This window comes from Sorex fumeus, unplaced genomic scaffold (assembly GCF_029834395.1).
Source record: "Sorex fumeus unplaced genomic scaffold, SorFum_2.1 ptg000093l, whole genome shotgun sequence".
Classification (NCBI taxonomy): domain Eukaryota; kingdom Metazoa; phylum Chordata; class Mammalia; order Eulipotyphla; family Soricidae; genus Sorex; species Sorex fumeus.
This window is the reverse complement of record NW_026606150.1, coordinates 4,548,590-4,561,756: the sequence shown is the minus strand read 5'-3', so window position 1 is coordinate 4,561,756 and position 13,167 is coordinate 4,548,590. Positions and strand designations below refer to the sequence as shown.

General features: G+C 53.2%; 1 protein-coding gene across 1 annotated transcript in view; it reads right to left on the bottom strand.

Annotated features, from left to right (window-relative positions):
• SPDYC (speedy/RINGO cell cycle regulator family member C) overlaps positions 1-13,167 on the bottom strand; it is a 14,032-nt gene extending 865 nt beyond the window's left edge. The window contains exons 1-9 of the mRNA XM_056131567.1: positions 13,026-13,167; positions 12,752-12,810; positions 12,476-12,561; positions 12,227-12,398; positions 12,012-12,145; positions 11,799-11,889; positions 11,603-11,671; positions 8,115-8,170; positions 6,933-7,121 (exon numbers count right to left, since the gene is read on the bottom strand). Coding sequence (XP_055987542.1) covers positions 6,933-7,121; positions 8,115-8,170; positions 11,603-11,671; positions 11,799-11,889; positions 12,012-12,145; positions 12,227-12,398; positions 12,476-12,561; positions 12,752-12,810; positions 13,026-13,167 — 998 coding nt within the window. The remainder of the gene's footprint in view (positions 1-6,932; positions 7,122-8,114; positions 8,171-11,602; positions 11,672-11,798; positions 11,890-12,011; positions 12,146-12,226; positions 12,399-12,475; positions 12,562-12,751; positions 12,811-13,025) is intronic.

Genomic DNA, 13,167 nt, shown 5'->3' with positions numbered 1-13,167 from the left:
TACTCGGGCTGCGGCAGCTTCCCCGAGCCGGGCCGGGCGATCGGGCAGCGGACCCGGCCGGACGCGGTCCCCGGGATCCCACCCAGCCCGGCACCCCGCGGTCCCCGCAAACCCCGCGCCGGGCGGCGCAGTTTCGGGGGTTCCCGGCGGGGCGAGGGGCAGCGGCCCCCCCCTTACCCCATTCCTGCTGGCCGCGTGACCTTGGAAGAGTCTCCGCCCCTCCCTGCCTCGGTTTCCCCTCCCGCGCAGCGTGTGGGATGGAGGAGGCGGAGAGGGGGCCCGGGTTCCTCCCCCGACCTGGGGACTTTCTCGGACCCGGTCTCTTCTTCCCCCCCACCCCACCCGCCCTCAGCGGCTCTGGGCTGGATGGCAGAGACTGTGCAGGACCAACTCAGAAGGGAGATGGGATTGGGGTCCTGTCTCCTGAGGGGCGAGAGGTGGGAGGAGACCCAAGTGGACCCTCAAATCTGGCTTGGCACCGACCTTGGGGTCTCCTACCCAGCAGTGGTTGCATCTAGGGGATCCAGGGGAGCATTTTGTGGGGTTCCAGTTCACAGCCCCTCAAAACTAGCTCACGGACACTGGTGTGATCTGACCCCAATCCCACCCCACAACAGGGGGGGGCCCCACAGACCCCAGGGCCGGGCGGGGCAGGGCGGGGATCCCTCACCTGGTGACTCAGGGCAGGCCCTGCTGACTGGGACTGGGCATGGGTCAGCCTCTGTGGGTCCAGTGCCCACAAGAGCCCTGGCAAGGTTGACACTGCCAACACCCATGACTGAGGCAGAACAGCCCCTTTGGGAGCAGCTCCCTGCTCCGTGCTGTGGATTAAGAAGCTGAGTCCAGATGGATGAGTAATTTACCCAAGAGTTAATTTGCCCAAGAGGAGCGTGCTGGCAGAAAGATGGCAGGTGCAAAGGTCCTGCGGCAGGGGCTCTCCCTACCCTGGAGGAAATTCAGGGGTGTCTGTTCCTGGATGGCAGGAGGTGGGGAGTGGCAGGCATAGCAAGGCCACCTCTACCCCAACACTTACCTCTCCCCCCCACCCCCCGTGTGCAGAGTCCTCAGAATCCTGTTCACACACGGGCCACTCCTGCCGTCTCCACCTGATTGTTTCACACTAACCACATCCTGTGTGTCCCCAGTGCAGTGTTCACCCAGGTAGGACAATAGAGGCCGAGGCAGCTGAAGTGGGCTGGCAGCAACAATCAGCCCCTAATTGGGAAGGAGGCACCTACTGGAAACTTCTTTAGTCAGAACCTAGAGTGGGCATGAATCAGAGAAAGGGGTCCTGGGGGGCAGCTCGGGGAACAGTCTGAGCACAGGGAGGATGCAGTGAGTTCCCAGAGCAAAGAGGAGGGAGGAGGAGCTGGATGAGGGCTGGCTGGGGCGGGAGCTGGGTGCCCAGGAAGAAAGCAGAAGGTGGATCTGAACGTGTGAAGGTGGAGGCAGGCCGCAGGGGAGGGCCTGAGAGACGGGACAGCAGCTGACCTAGGCTCAATCCCCCCAGCACCACACCCGGTCCCCTGAGCACTGCCAGGTGTAAGCACTGAGCACCCTTAGGTGTGACCCCCCCAAAAAAACAAAAAACAGAACAAAAATGTAGCAAGGGTTGCTGGGAATGTGGTTGGGTGCCAAGCGCTTGCCTTGCAGGGGGGGGTACTGGAAGAGTGTATGACTGAAATCCAACATGTGTCTATCACTGTGATTCAATTAAATATATATATGGATATGTGGGTCAAAGGGCCCTGAGAGATAGGACAGTAGGCAGGACCCTTGTCTCCCCTACAGTCGATCCTGATTCCAACCCCAGCACCTCTCAAGTTTCCCTGAGCACTACCAGGAGTCACTTCTGAGCACAGAGCCAGGAGTAGCCCCTGAGAACCCCCTCAGTAGGACCCAATCCCACATTCAAAGTTTTCATTTATGATTTTGCTTTTTGGACCTCCCCTTAACCTGATTTTATGGTGCTTTACTTTAGTGTACCTCCAAGAAATGAGGGTGTCTTTGGGGGTGGAGAAGCACACCCTATTATGCAATGGGTCTGGGGCCACTCCCAGTGGTGCTTGGAGACCACCAGGAATATCAGGGATCAAACCCAGGGCCTTGCCCGTGCAAGGCACATCCTCCACCGTTTGAGCCACATGCCAACCTGACATTCCTTTTTACAGAATCCTCTAGCACTCAAAAGGTTATGTAGACTATAGACCAAACATGATTGCCACTCAATGCCTCTTTTGCAAACCACAACACCCAAAAGGAGAGAGAGAACAAAAGGGGACGCCCTGCCACAGGGGCGGGGTGGGATGGGGGGGTTGGGGGGTGGGAGGAATACTGGGAGCACTGGAGGTGGAGAATGGGTACTCATGGAGGGATGGGTATTTGATCATTTGCTTGAGCGGGCCCAGTAACGTCTACATTGGAGACTTTGTTGTTACTGTGTATGGCATATCGAATACATCACGGGTGGCTTGCCAGGCTCTGCCGTGCGAGCGAGATACTCTCGGTAGCTTGCCAGGCTCTCCGAGAGGGGCAGAGGAATCGAACTCGGGTCAGCCATGTTGGCTGCGTGCAAGGCAAACGCCCTACCGCTGTGCTATCGCTCCCCAAGCACAAAATTTGTAAGTCTACAACTGTACCTCATGGTGTCTCACTAATAACAATTAAAAAAAAATGATTATGACTCGACCAAGCGTCAAATGATGGCCAGCAGTCTTTAAGCAATAAAAGTATATTTTAATTAAGGGATGTAAAGAGTTTTATTGGACAGATTCCATTGCACACTTAACAGACCGCAGCAGAGCCTAAACGTAACCTCGCTGTGCACCGAGACAGCAACTCGTCCCTACAGCCAGTTTCCTGCGCCAGCCACAGCTTCAGTGTCTTCACGCTGAGCCACTCTGCAGCACACTCCAAACGAATGCAGAGCTGCAGCGATTTCTTGGTAGGGAGAGAAAGGGTTATGTTCTTTTCTGGGGAAGAGACGAGAAGAGCTGATTAAAGCTCTCGTTAAAAAAAAAATTAAGCCGGGGCTGGGGCAACAACACAGCCGGTAGGGCGTTTGCCTTGCACGCGGCCAATCTGGGTTCGATTCCTAGCATCCCATATGGTCCCTCAAAAGCACCGCCAGGAGTAATTCCTGAGTGAAGAGCCAGAAGTAACCCCTGTGCATCACCGGGTGTGACCCCCCCCCAAAAAAGAATTAAGCTGTGTCAATAAGAAAAAAAGAGAAAAAGGAAGGAAAGAAAGAAGGAAGGAAGGGTGGGAGGGAGAAAGAGAGGGGAGGGGAGGGAGGGAGGAAGGGAGAAAGAAAGAAAAAAGAAAGGGAGAAAGAAAGGAAGGAAAGAGAAAAAAAGATGGAAGAAAGAAAGAAAGAAAGAAAGAAAGAAAGAAAGAAAGAAAGAAAGTGAGCTGTGTGGCCAGCACAATAGTACAGTGGGCAATGTGCTTCCCTTTCACATAGCCGACCCGGGTTCGATCCCTGGTATCTCTGAGCCTGCCAGGAGTGATCCCTGAGTGCAGAACCAGGAGTAACCCCTGAGTCACACCCAAAAAATACAAGGAAAGAAAGAAAGGAAGAAAAAAAGAGAGAAAGAAGGAAGAAAGAAAGGAAGGAAGGAAGGAAGGAAGGAAGGAAGAAAGAAAGAAAGAAAGAAAAGAAAGAAAGAAAGAAAGAAAGAGAGAGAGAGAGTTGCGAACAGAAGGACAGTACAATGATTGAGTTCAATCCCTGACACCCCTTATTGTCCCCCCAGCCACAGCTAGATGTGATTCCTGAACATAGAACCAGGAGTAAGCCCTGAGCACCCAGAGTGTAGCAAAAAAAGAAGATACAGTTTCCATGAGAAATGGAAACAATAAGAATAGTCAGACCTCTGAAAACAGAGTAACAAGCATGGGCTCAGAGCCAGATATGACACAGTGATCCATCTACAGCTCAGTGGGAGCACTAAAGAGGGGTCCCCAGACCCCCAGATCTTTGGAACCTCGGAAAACCTCACAAGAGATCCAAAAGCACACAGAAATTTAGCACAGAGTACAAGTAGTGCTTCAGATCTGTTGTGGAAAAAAAGTCAATAAAACGCACTAGGAAAAATGGGAGGGAATTTGGTGTATAATAAATTCCAGATGAACTTAGAATTTGTTTTCTGGCCGCTCCCCACTGGTACTCTGAGGCTTTTTTTTTTTTTTTTGCTTTCTGGGTCATACCTGGCGATGCACAGGGGTTCCTCCTGGCTCTGCACTCAGGAGTTACTCCTGGCAGTGCTCAGGGGACCATATGGGATGCTGGGAATCGAACCCGGGTTGGCTGCGTGCAAGGCAAACTCCCTACCCGCTGTGCTATTTCTCCAGCCCCACTGAGGCTATTTCTGACAGTGTGCTGGGGAGCCACCCCCACAATGCTTTGGGGACCATTGCAAGGTTGGGGACAGAATTGGGATCTGCAGGGTGCAGAGCAAATGCCTCAAACCCCATCCTGTATCTCCTGGCCCTGCAAACGGAAAGGACGTTGCATAGCCGGAAAAGGATGTTTTTCTCTCTCTTTTTTTAAATTTGATTTTTATAAGGTTGTCACAATAATTCATTACGTTTAACATTCGAACACCAATCCGACCACCACTGCACCTTCCCAACACCATATTTCGAATGTCTCCACCCCAAGTCCCAAACCGAATTTGCCAATTCCTGGCACCCCTTATTGACCCAAAAGCAGAACCGAAACAATTTTGTATTGCTTGTTATCATTTGCTAAAAATGGCCCAATAAGGGTTGGAGAGATAGCACAGCAGGTAGAGCGTTTGCCTTGCACGCAGCCAACCCGGGTTCGAGTCCCAGCATCCCATATGGTCCCCTGAGCACTGCCAGGAGTAACTCCTGAGTGCAGAGCCAAGAGTAACCCCTGTGCATCGCCAGGTGTGACCCAAAAAGCAAAAATAAATAAATAAATAAAATTAAAAAATAAAAATAAAAATGGCCCGATAAAGTTTTCTTAGAGGAAAGTGTGTGAAGACTGCTGGTGGGATTTTTTTTTGTTTGTTTATTTTAGGGTTTTTTTGTTTGTTTTATTTTTATTTTTTGTTTTTTTTTTGCTTTTTAGGTCACACCCAGCAATGCTCTGGGGTTACTCCTGGCTCTGCACTCAGAAATTACTCCTGGCTGTGCTTGGGGGACCCTATGGGATGTCAGGTATTGAACCCGGGTCAGCCACGTACTAGGCAAACACCCTCCCCGCTGTACTATTGCTCCAGCCCAGATTGTTGTATTTCATCCTGGAGCCATTAAGCCTTTATGTAAGAGACTAAAAACATGTCTGTTAAACCAATCAAATGTTGTGTGTTACTCTTGGTATTTCAGTGACATAGAGCATCAGAGGTCATGTGCTCCAGGACTTCTAAAATTTAGAATATGATTATAGAGCAGATTCACTTATGGTCGAGGCCTACGTCGCTCTCTTCTGGGAGTTTTATTTCTGAGTCTCTGGGTCTTGGCCATTGATGAGATTACATGGCGCCAGGGGCAATTTGTGGATGTGACTACCAAGCTATTGTTAATTTGGGAATTTGCGGGAGGAGGCCCAGTCCCACTCTGAGCGAACTTGGAGGTTTTAGTCAAGGGTCCCGCATACATGGGTTTCTCTGCAGATTCACTCATAGATGAGGCTTATTCAAGACTGTGGAGAGTGTCCGTGAGCATCGCAGCGATTGAGTTCTGGAGGTTTCTGGCTGCTGGGGCTCTGTTGGGGTGGGGAGGAAGACTCACCCTCCCCACTCGAGTTCCCCCTGTGAAGACAGCCTGGCGCGGGGTCTGGACATTCTTATGTTGCTCTCTCTTCCTGATGATTTTTCCTTATTTATTGAAAAAAAAATCTTATATGTCAACCAGGAACCAGAAATGAGCAAAAGACACGGACAGTTCACAGAAAAACAGACATTTGGTTCCTACATCATCTAAGCCAGGCTGGGCTGGAGCTTAGCAGGAGAGCACCCACCTGTCTTGCATGTGTGAGGCCCCAGGTTCAAGTCTTGAAACCACAACAAACAAAAACCATCTGAAACAATTCCTGAGCTTACACAGAAAAAGAAAGCACACCTTTTTTTTTTCTTTTTGGGTCACACCTGGAGATGCACAGGGGTTATTCCTGGCTCTACACTCAGGAGTTACTCCTGGCGGTGCTCAGGAAACCACATAGGCTGCTGGGAATTGAACCCGGGTCGGCCGCATGCAAGGCAAACGCCCTACCCGCTGTGCTATCGCTCCAGCCAAAAGCACACATTTTCTAAAAGAAGAGGAATAAATAAAAATGAATGCGAATTAGAACATCTGGAGACAAAGTGCTTGCCTGACGCTTTGGCAAGGTTCGAGTCCTGGCCCCCCACAGGGTCTCTTAAGTCCTGCTAGGAGCACAGAGACAGGAGTAAGCCCTGAGCACCACCAGGTGTCACTCAAAAATGCCAAAACCAACCAAACCGAAAAAGCAATACATTGGAACGTCACCGAGACAGTTCTGCTCTCATGGGATTGGCAGAGATTTTTAAAGCTGTACACGCTGGGGAAGTGGCTCAGTGAAAAGGCAACATGCCTGCCTATGTGAGGTCCTGGACTGATCCTGGCACCAAATAATCATGAGGATGATTGAATGTTCTGGAAAATGCACGCTCCTGGGAGTCAGTTGGGAGTAGCTTTTAATAAGCCACATTTACGAAAATTGTCAAAACGGCCAACTTTGGGGCTGGAGAACCCTAAAAGGCAGAGCACAGGTTCTGTCTGCAGGAGGCCTGGGTTCAATCCCAGGTGAATCCCCTGAGCACTGCCAGGAGCAACTCCAGAGCACTGAGCCAGCAGGAACTCTGAAGCACCATCAGGTATATGACCCAAACGAAACAAACAGACAAACGACCCCTTTGGCTAAGTGCTATGGACTCATGCCCAACCTTGCCCCTGAGAGTGCTGGAGCCCGAACAAGGTCGCTTTCCAGGGTCTGGGGGTCGCTGGCGTTCACTAAGGAAGCAGTGACATCCGGGGCCTCCATGAGGGCTGTGACCACACAGCGGTCAGAGGGCATGTGGGACCAGAACTGCCTCCAAAGCTCAGTGATAAGGACACAGAAGCTGTCGTTCTTCCTGTTGAGGTGCGGTTTTGAGGAGCCGGGGAAGAGGGGCACCCTTGCAACCATGCTCAGTTCTGCTGGTGGCTTTAGCGCCCCCACACCAGGCAGTGCTGGGAATCAAACTCAGGGCCTGGAGAACATGTCATGCACTCCGCCCCTTGGAGCTTCTTCCTGGGCACGAATTGGAGGCTTTTTTGGGAGGAGGGCCACACCCAGCGGTGCTCAGGGGTTACTCCTGGCTCTGCACTCAGGATCTCTGCATCTCCTGGCGGTGCTCAGGGTACCATATAGGTGGCCGGAGATCGAACCCAGGTCAGCTATGTGCTAAGCCAGTGCCCTCCCCGCTGTGCTACTGCTTTTATGTACCGAGGTTTTTAATTTTTTAAAATTTTATTTTATTTATTAGCTTTTTGGGTCACACTCAGTGATGCTCAGGGGTTACTCCTGGCTCTGCACTCAGGAATTACTCCTGGCAGTGCTTGCGGGCCCCTATGACATGCCAGGGATTGAACCCGGGTCGGCCGCATACAAGGCAAATGCCCTCGCTGCTGTACTATTGCTCCAGCCCCCGGCTTTTTAAAATTTTATTTAATTTTTTTATTTTTATTAGTGAAACACCATGAGGTACAGTTGTAGACTTACAAATTTCTGTGCTTGGGTTTCAGTTATACAATGACCCAGTAACCATCCCTCCACCGGCTTTTTTATTTTTAAGGACATGGATAAAGGACATGGAACACATGTCGATTAGGTGTGCTGTCCTTTCTCCGACCCCACACGGCACCCCAAAAACAGGAATTTTCCCGACACCAAATCTATGTTGTGTTCCATGGGTTACTCCAACCCCACAAGCTGCTCACAGTGCAAGGCTGATTCTAATCCCTGGAATTTCCATAGTCCCCATAAGATAGTCCTCACTTCAGATACCAGCTGTCTGGGGGTGCCCCTGGGACCCCCCGACTCCCATTGACTGACCAGATTGGGCAGTGCTACACCCTCCCCTGACATCTCTGAGCTTCTGGAAGAGTCACCACAGGACTCAGAATCCGGGTTGGGAGAAGCCTGGGGGGAAAGCTGGGGGTACAATATGTGGGGGGGGGAGTGTGAGGTGAGCCCCTCTTCCTGCTCCTCAGCCACCCACCCAGAAAACTCTGCATCTCCATGGGAGATGCTAGAAGTTACCACTCCCAGGTGGGCCATCTGGAGCCCTGTCCCCACCCTGAACCTACTCAGAAGTCAGAGACACCCCATTAACACAAACTCGCCACCACTAAAAGGATGCCACAGGGGCGACAAGACCCCCCCACATGTATATGCCCCCACAAAAACACACAAACATGCAACCATACACCCCATCACACAAACACACACAAATACACACACACATACAAACTACACACAAACACTTACCCCCCCCCCACACACCCACACACACTCAAAACTTCCAAGGGTTTTAGGTGTCCTGTACCAAAAACCAAGGACAAAGACAAAAGATTTATTCTTTTGATGGCTTGGGGGCCATACTCAGCAGTGCTTAGAGGGCCATATGCGGTGAAGGGGATGGAATCCACCAAATCAGCCCCGAGCTATCTCTCCAGTCAAAGATTAAATATTGATACGAGTGCCTACCACCTCTGGTTACAGTATATTTGTAGATCTTTTCTCTGGAATTAGTCATCCATCTAATGGGCTAGAGCGATAGCACAGCGGTAGGGCGTTTGCCTTGCACGCAGCCGACATGGCCGACCCGAGTTCGATTCCTCCGCCCCTCTCGGAAAGCCCAGCAAGCTACCGAGAGGATCTCGCCCGCACGGCAGAGCCTGGCAAGCTCCCCGTGACGTATTCGATATGCCAAACACAGTAACAACAAAGTCTCCAATGGAGACGTTACTGGGCCCGCTCGAGCAAATCGATGATCAACGGGAGGGCCTTTACCTTACCTTTACCTAGTCATCCATCACATGTCATTTTAATCAACCCCAGAATCCCAGAGCACATGTAAGATCATGACAGTCCCCCGTCCTTCCCACACACCCGAACTAAGGCATAGAACTGAGTCCAGGCAGGTTCACGTAATTGTGCTGGTATTTGCAAAGATGAAGTTCTTTGAAGGGAGAAGATGCTTCTCTCCAAACACAACCTCCGTCATTTGCTGCTTCCGGGACGGGAGCCAGGTGATGGGAGCGGGGTGACCGTTGGTTCACATTGTAAAATGTAAATATGCGGGGAGTCCGGTGGCAACCCCCGCCTTAGCATTCCCACCCACTGCTGGGTGTGGCCCAGAACAACGCTTGCCAGTGTGCAGTGCCCAGGGTCTAACCCAGAGCCTCCCACTGGCAAGGCGAGTGCTCCACCACTGAGCTACATAAAACAGGGCACACTCAGGACTGGAGAGATAGTCTGGCCCAGTCCAAGTCCCCAGTACCATATATGGTCCCCTAAGCACCGCCAGGAGAACTCCTGAGCAATGCTGGGTGTGATCCAAAAACCAAACCTAGGGCTGGAGTGACAGCACAACATGGCCCACACAGGTTCGATTCCCAGCATCCCATATGGTCCCCAGAGCACTGCCAGGAGTGATTCCTGACTGCAAAGCCAGGAGTAACCCCTAAGCATCGCCGAGTGTGAACCAAAAAGAAAAAAAATTAAAAAATAAATAAATAAAATAAAAATAAATTCCTTATAAAAGGGGAAGGGAGCTAAATTCAGGGGCTGGAGGGTGGAGCCGGCTTCCGTTCCTGGCATTCCGTGGTTCCCTGAGCAGGTTCTCACTGCTGAGTGCTCCCCCGCCCCACAATAAGGGATAGTAAGCGTGAATATAGACCCTATTTGAAAGAGAAGTGATGGACTGGAGCGATAGTACAGTGGATAGGGCATTTGCCTTGCACACTGCCAACCTGGGTTTGACCCCCGCATCCCATACGGAACCCTGAGCACCGCCAGGAGTAATTTTTGAGTGCAAAGCCAGGAGTAACCTCTGTGCATTGCCAGGTTAAAAAAGAAAAGAAAAGAAAAGAAAGACAAGTGACGCGTGCTTTGTCAGGTCTTGGATCCTGAATTCCCAAGCTCCAGTTCCCACGCCCCGGAACCACACGCTTCTCCCATTCTCCCATCAGACCCTAGAAGCTTCTATTCGAGGCCAGCCACAGTCCTCCTGCCAGTGACCCCCACAGTTCACATTGAGGTTCCAAACTCTTTGAGGAAGAAGCTTGCCTCACCTGGGGCGGGAGGTCGCATATTACAGACAATGTAGTGGGGGAGATGAAGTCACCAAGATCACCAGGAACCTGCGATTTGAAATGTTTTATTTTGTTTTATTTCATTACACAGTAGGGGGATGGGGTGGGGGTAGGGAGGTCACACCTGGCATGCGGGCAGGATTACTCCTGGTTCTGTGCTCACGAGTGACCTCTGCTGGCGCTCAGGGGATCACGTATGGGGCTGGGGTTCAATCAAGACAGGGTTGGCCACATACGAAGCAAGCACCTTACCTCCTGGACAGAAACCTGCAATGTGAACTTGTGTCTGGCCAAGAGACCAGGTCAGCGAAGACCCTGACTCAAGATTTGAGATTTTACAAGACTCACTTCCCCGGAGGCTCGGAGTGATAGTACAGCAGATCGGGCACTTGCCTTGCATGTGGCCAGACAGGGTTGGATCCTGGCACCCTGACCATCGCTAGGAGTGATCCCTGAGCACCACTTGGTGTGGCAAGAAGAAGAAGAAAAGTAGGAAAGAAAAGAAAAGGAAGCAAAAAAGAAATCTTTCCACGTCCTCTCCACCACGGCAAACTTGGCTTCAGGCTCGCTCCAATGTGCTCTCCTCTAGCCCTGACCAATAAGAAATATGCTTTTTGGGGGGCATGGAGAAATAGTACATTGGGTCAGGCACTTGCCTTGCTCACCACTGACTTGGGTTCAATCTCCAGCATCCCTGAGTCCCACCCAAAGTAATCCCTGGGTGTAGAGTCAGGAGTAAGCTGCACCCGGTGTGACCCAGTGCCCCCAAATTTGCTCCTTTTGTGGGTGGAGTCCCAGTCCTGGCAGCACTCTATGCAGAGCTAGGGACACCCCCCAGGGTTCCTGCCTACAAAGCAAGCGCTATCTCCCCCCACCCCCAATAAATTAGTCTTTTAGGTTCCCACATCTCCCTCAGGAGGGAGCGCACATATCACTGGGGTGATCGCATCATATCCGAAGGCAGTGCAAGGACCAAATCTTCTTTCTGGGTCAGCAGGGGACAGTCCCGCTGGCGTCCCAAGACTGAATTTTCCACTCGAGACTTTTGTCTTTTCTCAGAACTGCCCCTCCCCCGACTCATTCAATCCTCTCCACCATGTGAGAGGGGAAACTGAGGCTTAGCAGGTCCCCAAGCTGGTGACTCCCTTCCTCTGTGCCTGACCCCCATGGTCAGGGGGCCCCCGGGGCTGAAGTGCGGTGGGTGTCCCCTGGACGTTCTATTCCCCGAGGTGGGGGCAGTGTGTGGACAAGTCACCGTGGGCGTGGGCAGCGGCGCCAGCAGCAGGCTAGCGTCAGTGGCCGCGACATGGGGCCTTGGGAAACGCTGTAGGGAGAAGCACAGAGCCTCAGGAGCATGCCAACACAGGAGGCAAAGCCCGGGGCCTTCACACATGCCTCCCCTCCATTATGGGGGTGCCCTCTGCTCCCTATAGCTCCTGCCCACGACTCACCGTGGAGGGTGTAGACACCCGGCTCCAGGAGCAGCTGGGGCGACAGCAGGAAGAAGAAGACGCCCCTCCAGGGGTCTCCAGCCACCAAGCACATAAGCTTGGGAGGGCGGGCGGGGCCACATCAGGGTTGGGGAGAGGCAGCTGGGTAAGACTGGCAGGGACTGGAAGCGTTGGCTGCAGGGGAGGTGGTGGCCAGGGGGGGCATCACAGAGGGCACATTGTGGGGGTGAGAGACCAGGGCCCTGGGGCAGGGGGACCCTGGCTTCGAGGTCACCCCTCTGGACACCCCCATGATGGGGTCTCCGCATCCGAGTCCAGGCCCAGTGGGAGGGCTCTTTGGCAATGACCTGGCAGGGCAGATTGGAGAGTGAGCAGGGGTGTGCCTGCTCTCTGGCACCCCCCGCTCCTGGCAACCCTGCCAGCCTCACCTCCTCACAGCACTGGCGGCTCACGGCGGCCCTAAAGTCCATCCGAGCCCACACACGGTCCCTCTGGTGCAGAAAATCCGACACGCGACTCTGCCAGTCCTTGCCCAGGGCCCAGGGGAAAATCACGCACTTGGCATGCCTTAGATCCTCCTCCATATCATTGGCAAGGAATCTGCCCACAGAGGGGTGCCAGGGTCAGAGCTGGGGTCCTGCTGGGGCACCCAGCCGCCTCCTGCCCACCCGACTCACAGAGCCAGGAACAGATTCTCGAGGTTGTACTCGCTGAGCCGCAGCTGGGCACGCCGGAAGTAGACCAGCACCATGGCGAGCAGGTACTGTGGACAGGGGTGAGGTCAGGCCCTGTGGGGTGCAGGGTGGGGGCTGCACGGGGCACCCAGGGCAGTTTCTGGGGGAGGGGGAGGAAAGCCAGCATGGGAAGCAGAAGAGGAACCTGCAAGCACAAGGTTTTGGGGGTGCTCCCCAACAAAGCAGGGCGCCCAGACTCAGCCCCCAGCACCCCCTCACCTTATCAGAAATCTGGAAACATGGGTCATTGGACAGGAATTCCTGGAGGAGGCTGTGCTCTGAGGGGGAGAAGGGGGAGAAACAGGGGTTGGGGCAGCCCCACACAGGACAGAAGAGGCAGCTGCATTCCAAAGGCTCCACCAAACCTCATTTCTGAAGTCACGTCTCTGCACCCCCAGACGGGACCCGGGAGATCCAGCACGCGTTGTCCCATCATATGGGTTCCACCCCGGGTTCCCCGTGGCTCCCCCATGCCAGCGCCCCGTGGACTCACCCAGCAGACTGAGGAAGGCCTGGAGCTCCCGGAGCCCCCGACAATGGGGACACCCACTGCCCCGGCCCGGATGGGCTCCGGCTCCACGCTTCACCTGGGTGGTGACCACAGGGACTGAGGCTGGGCCCTGGGTGTCACTCAT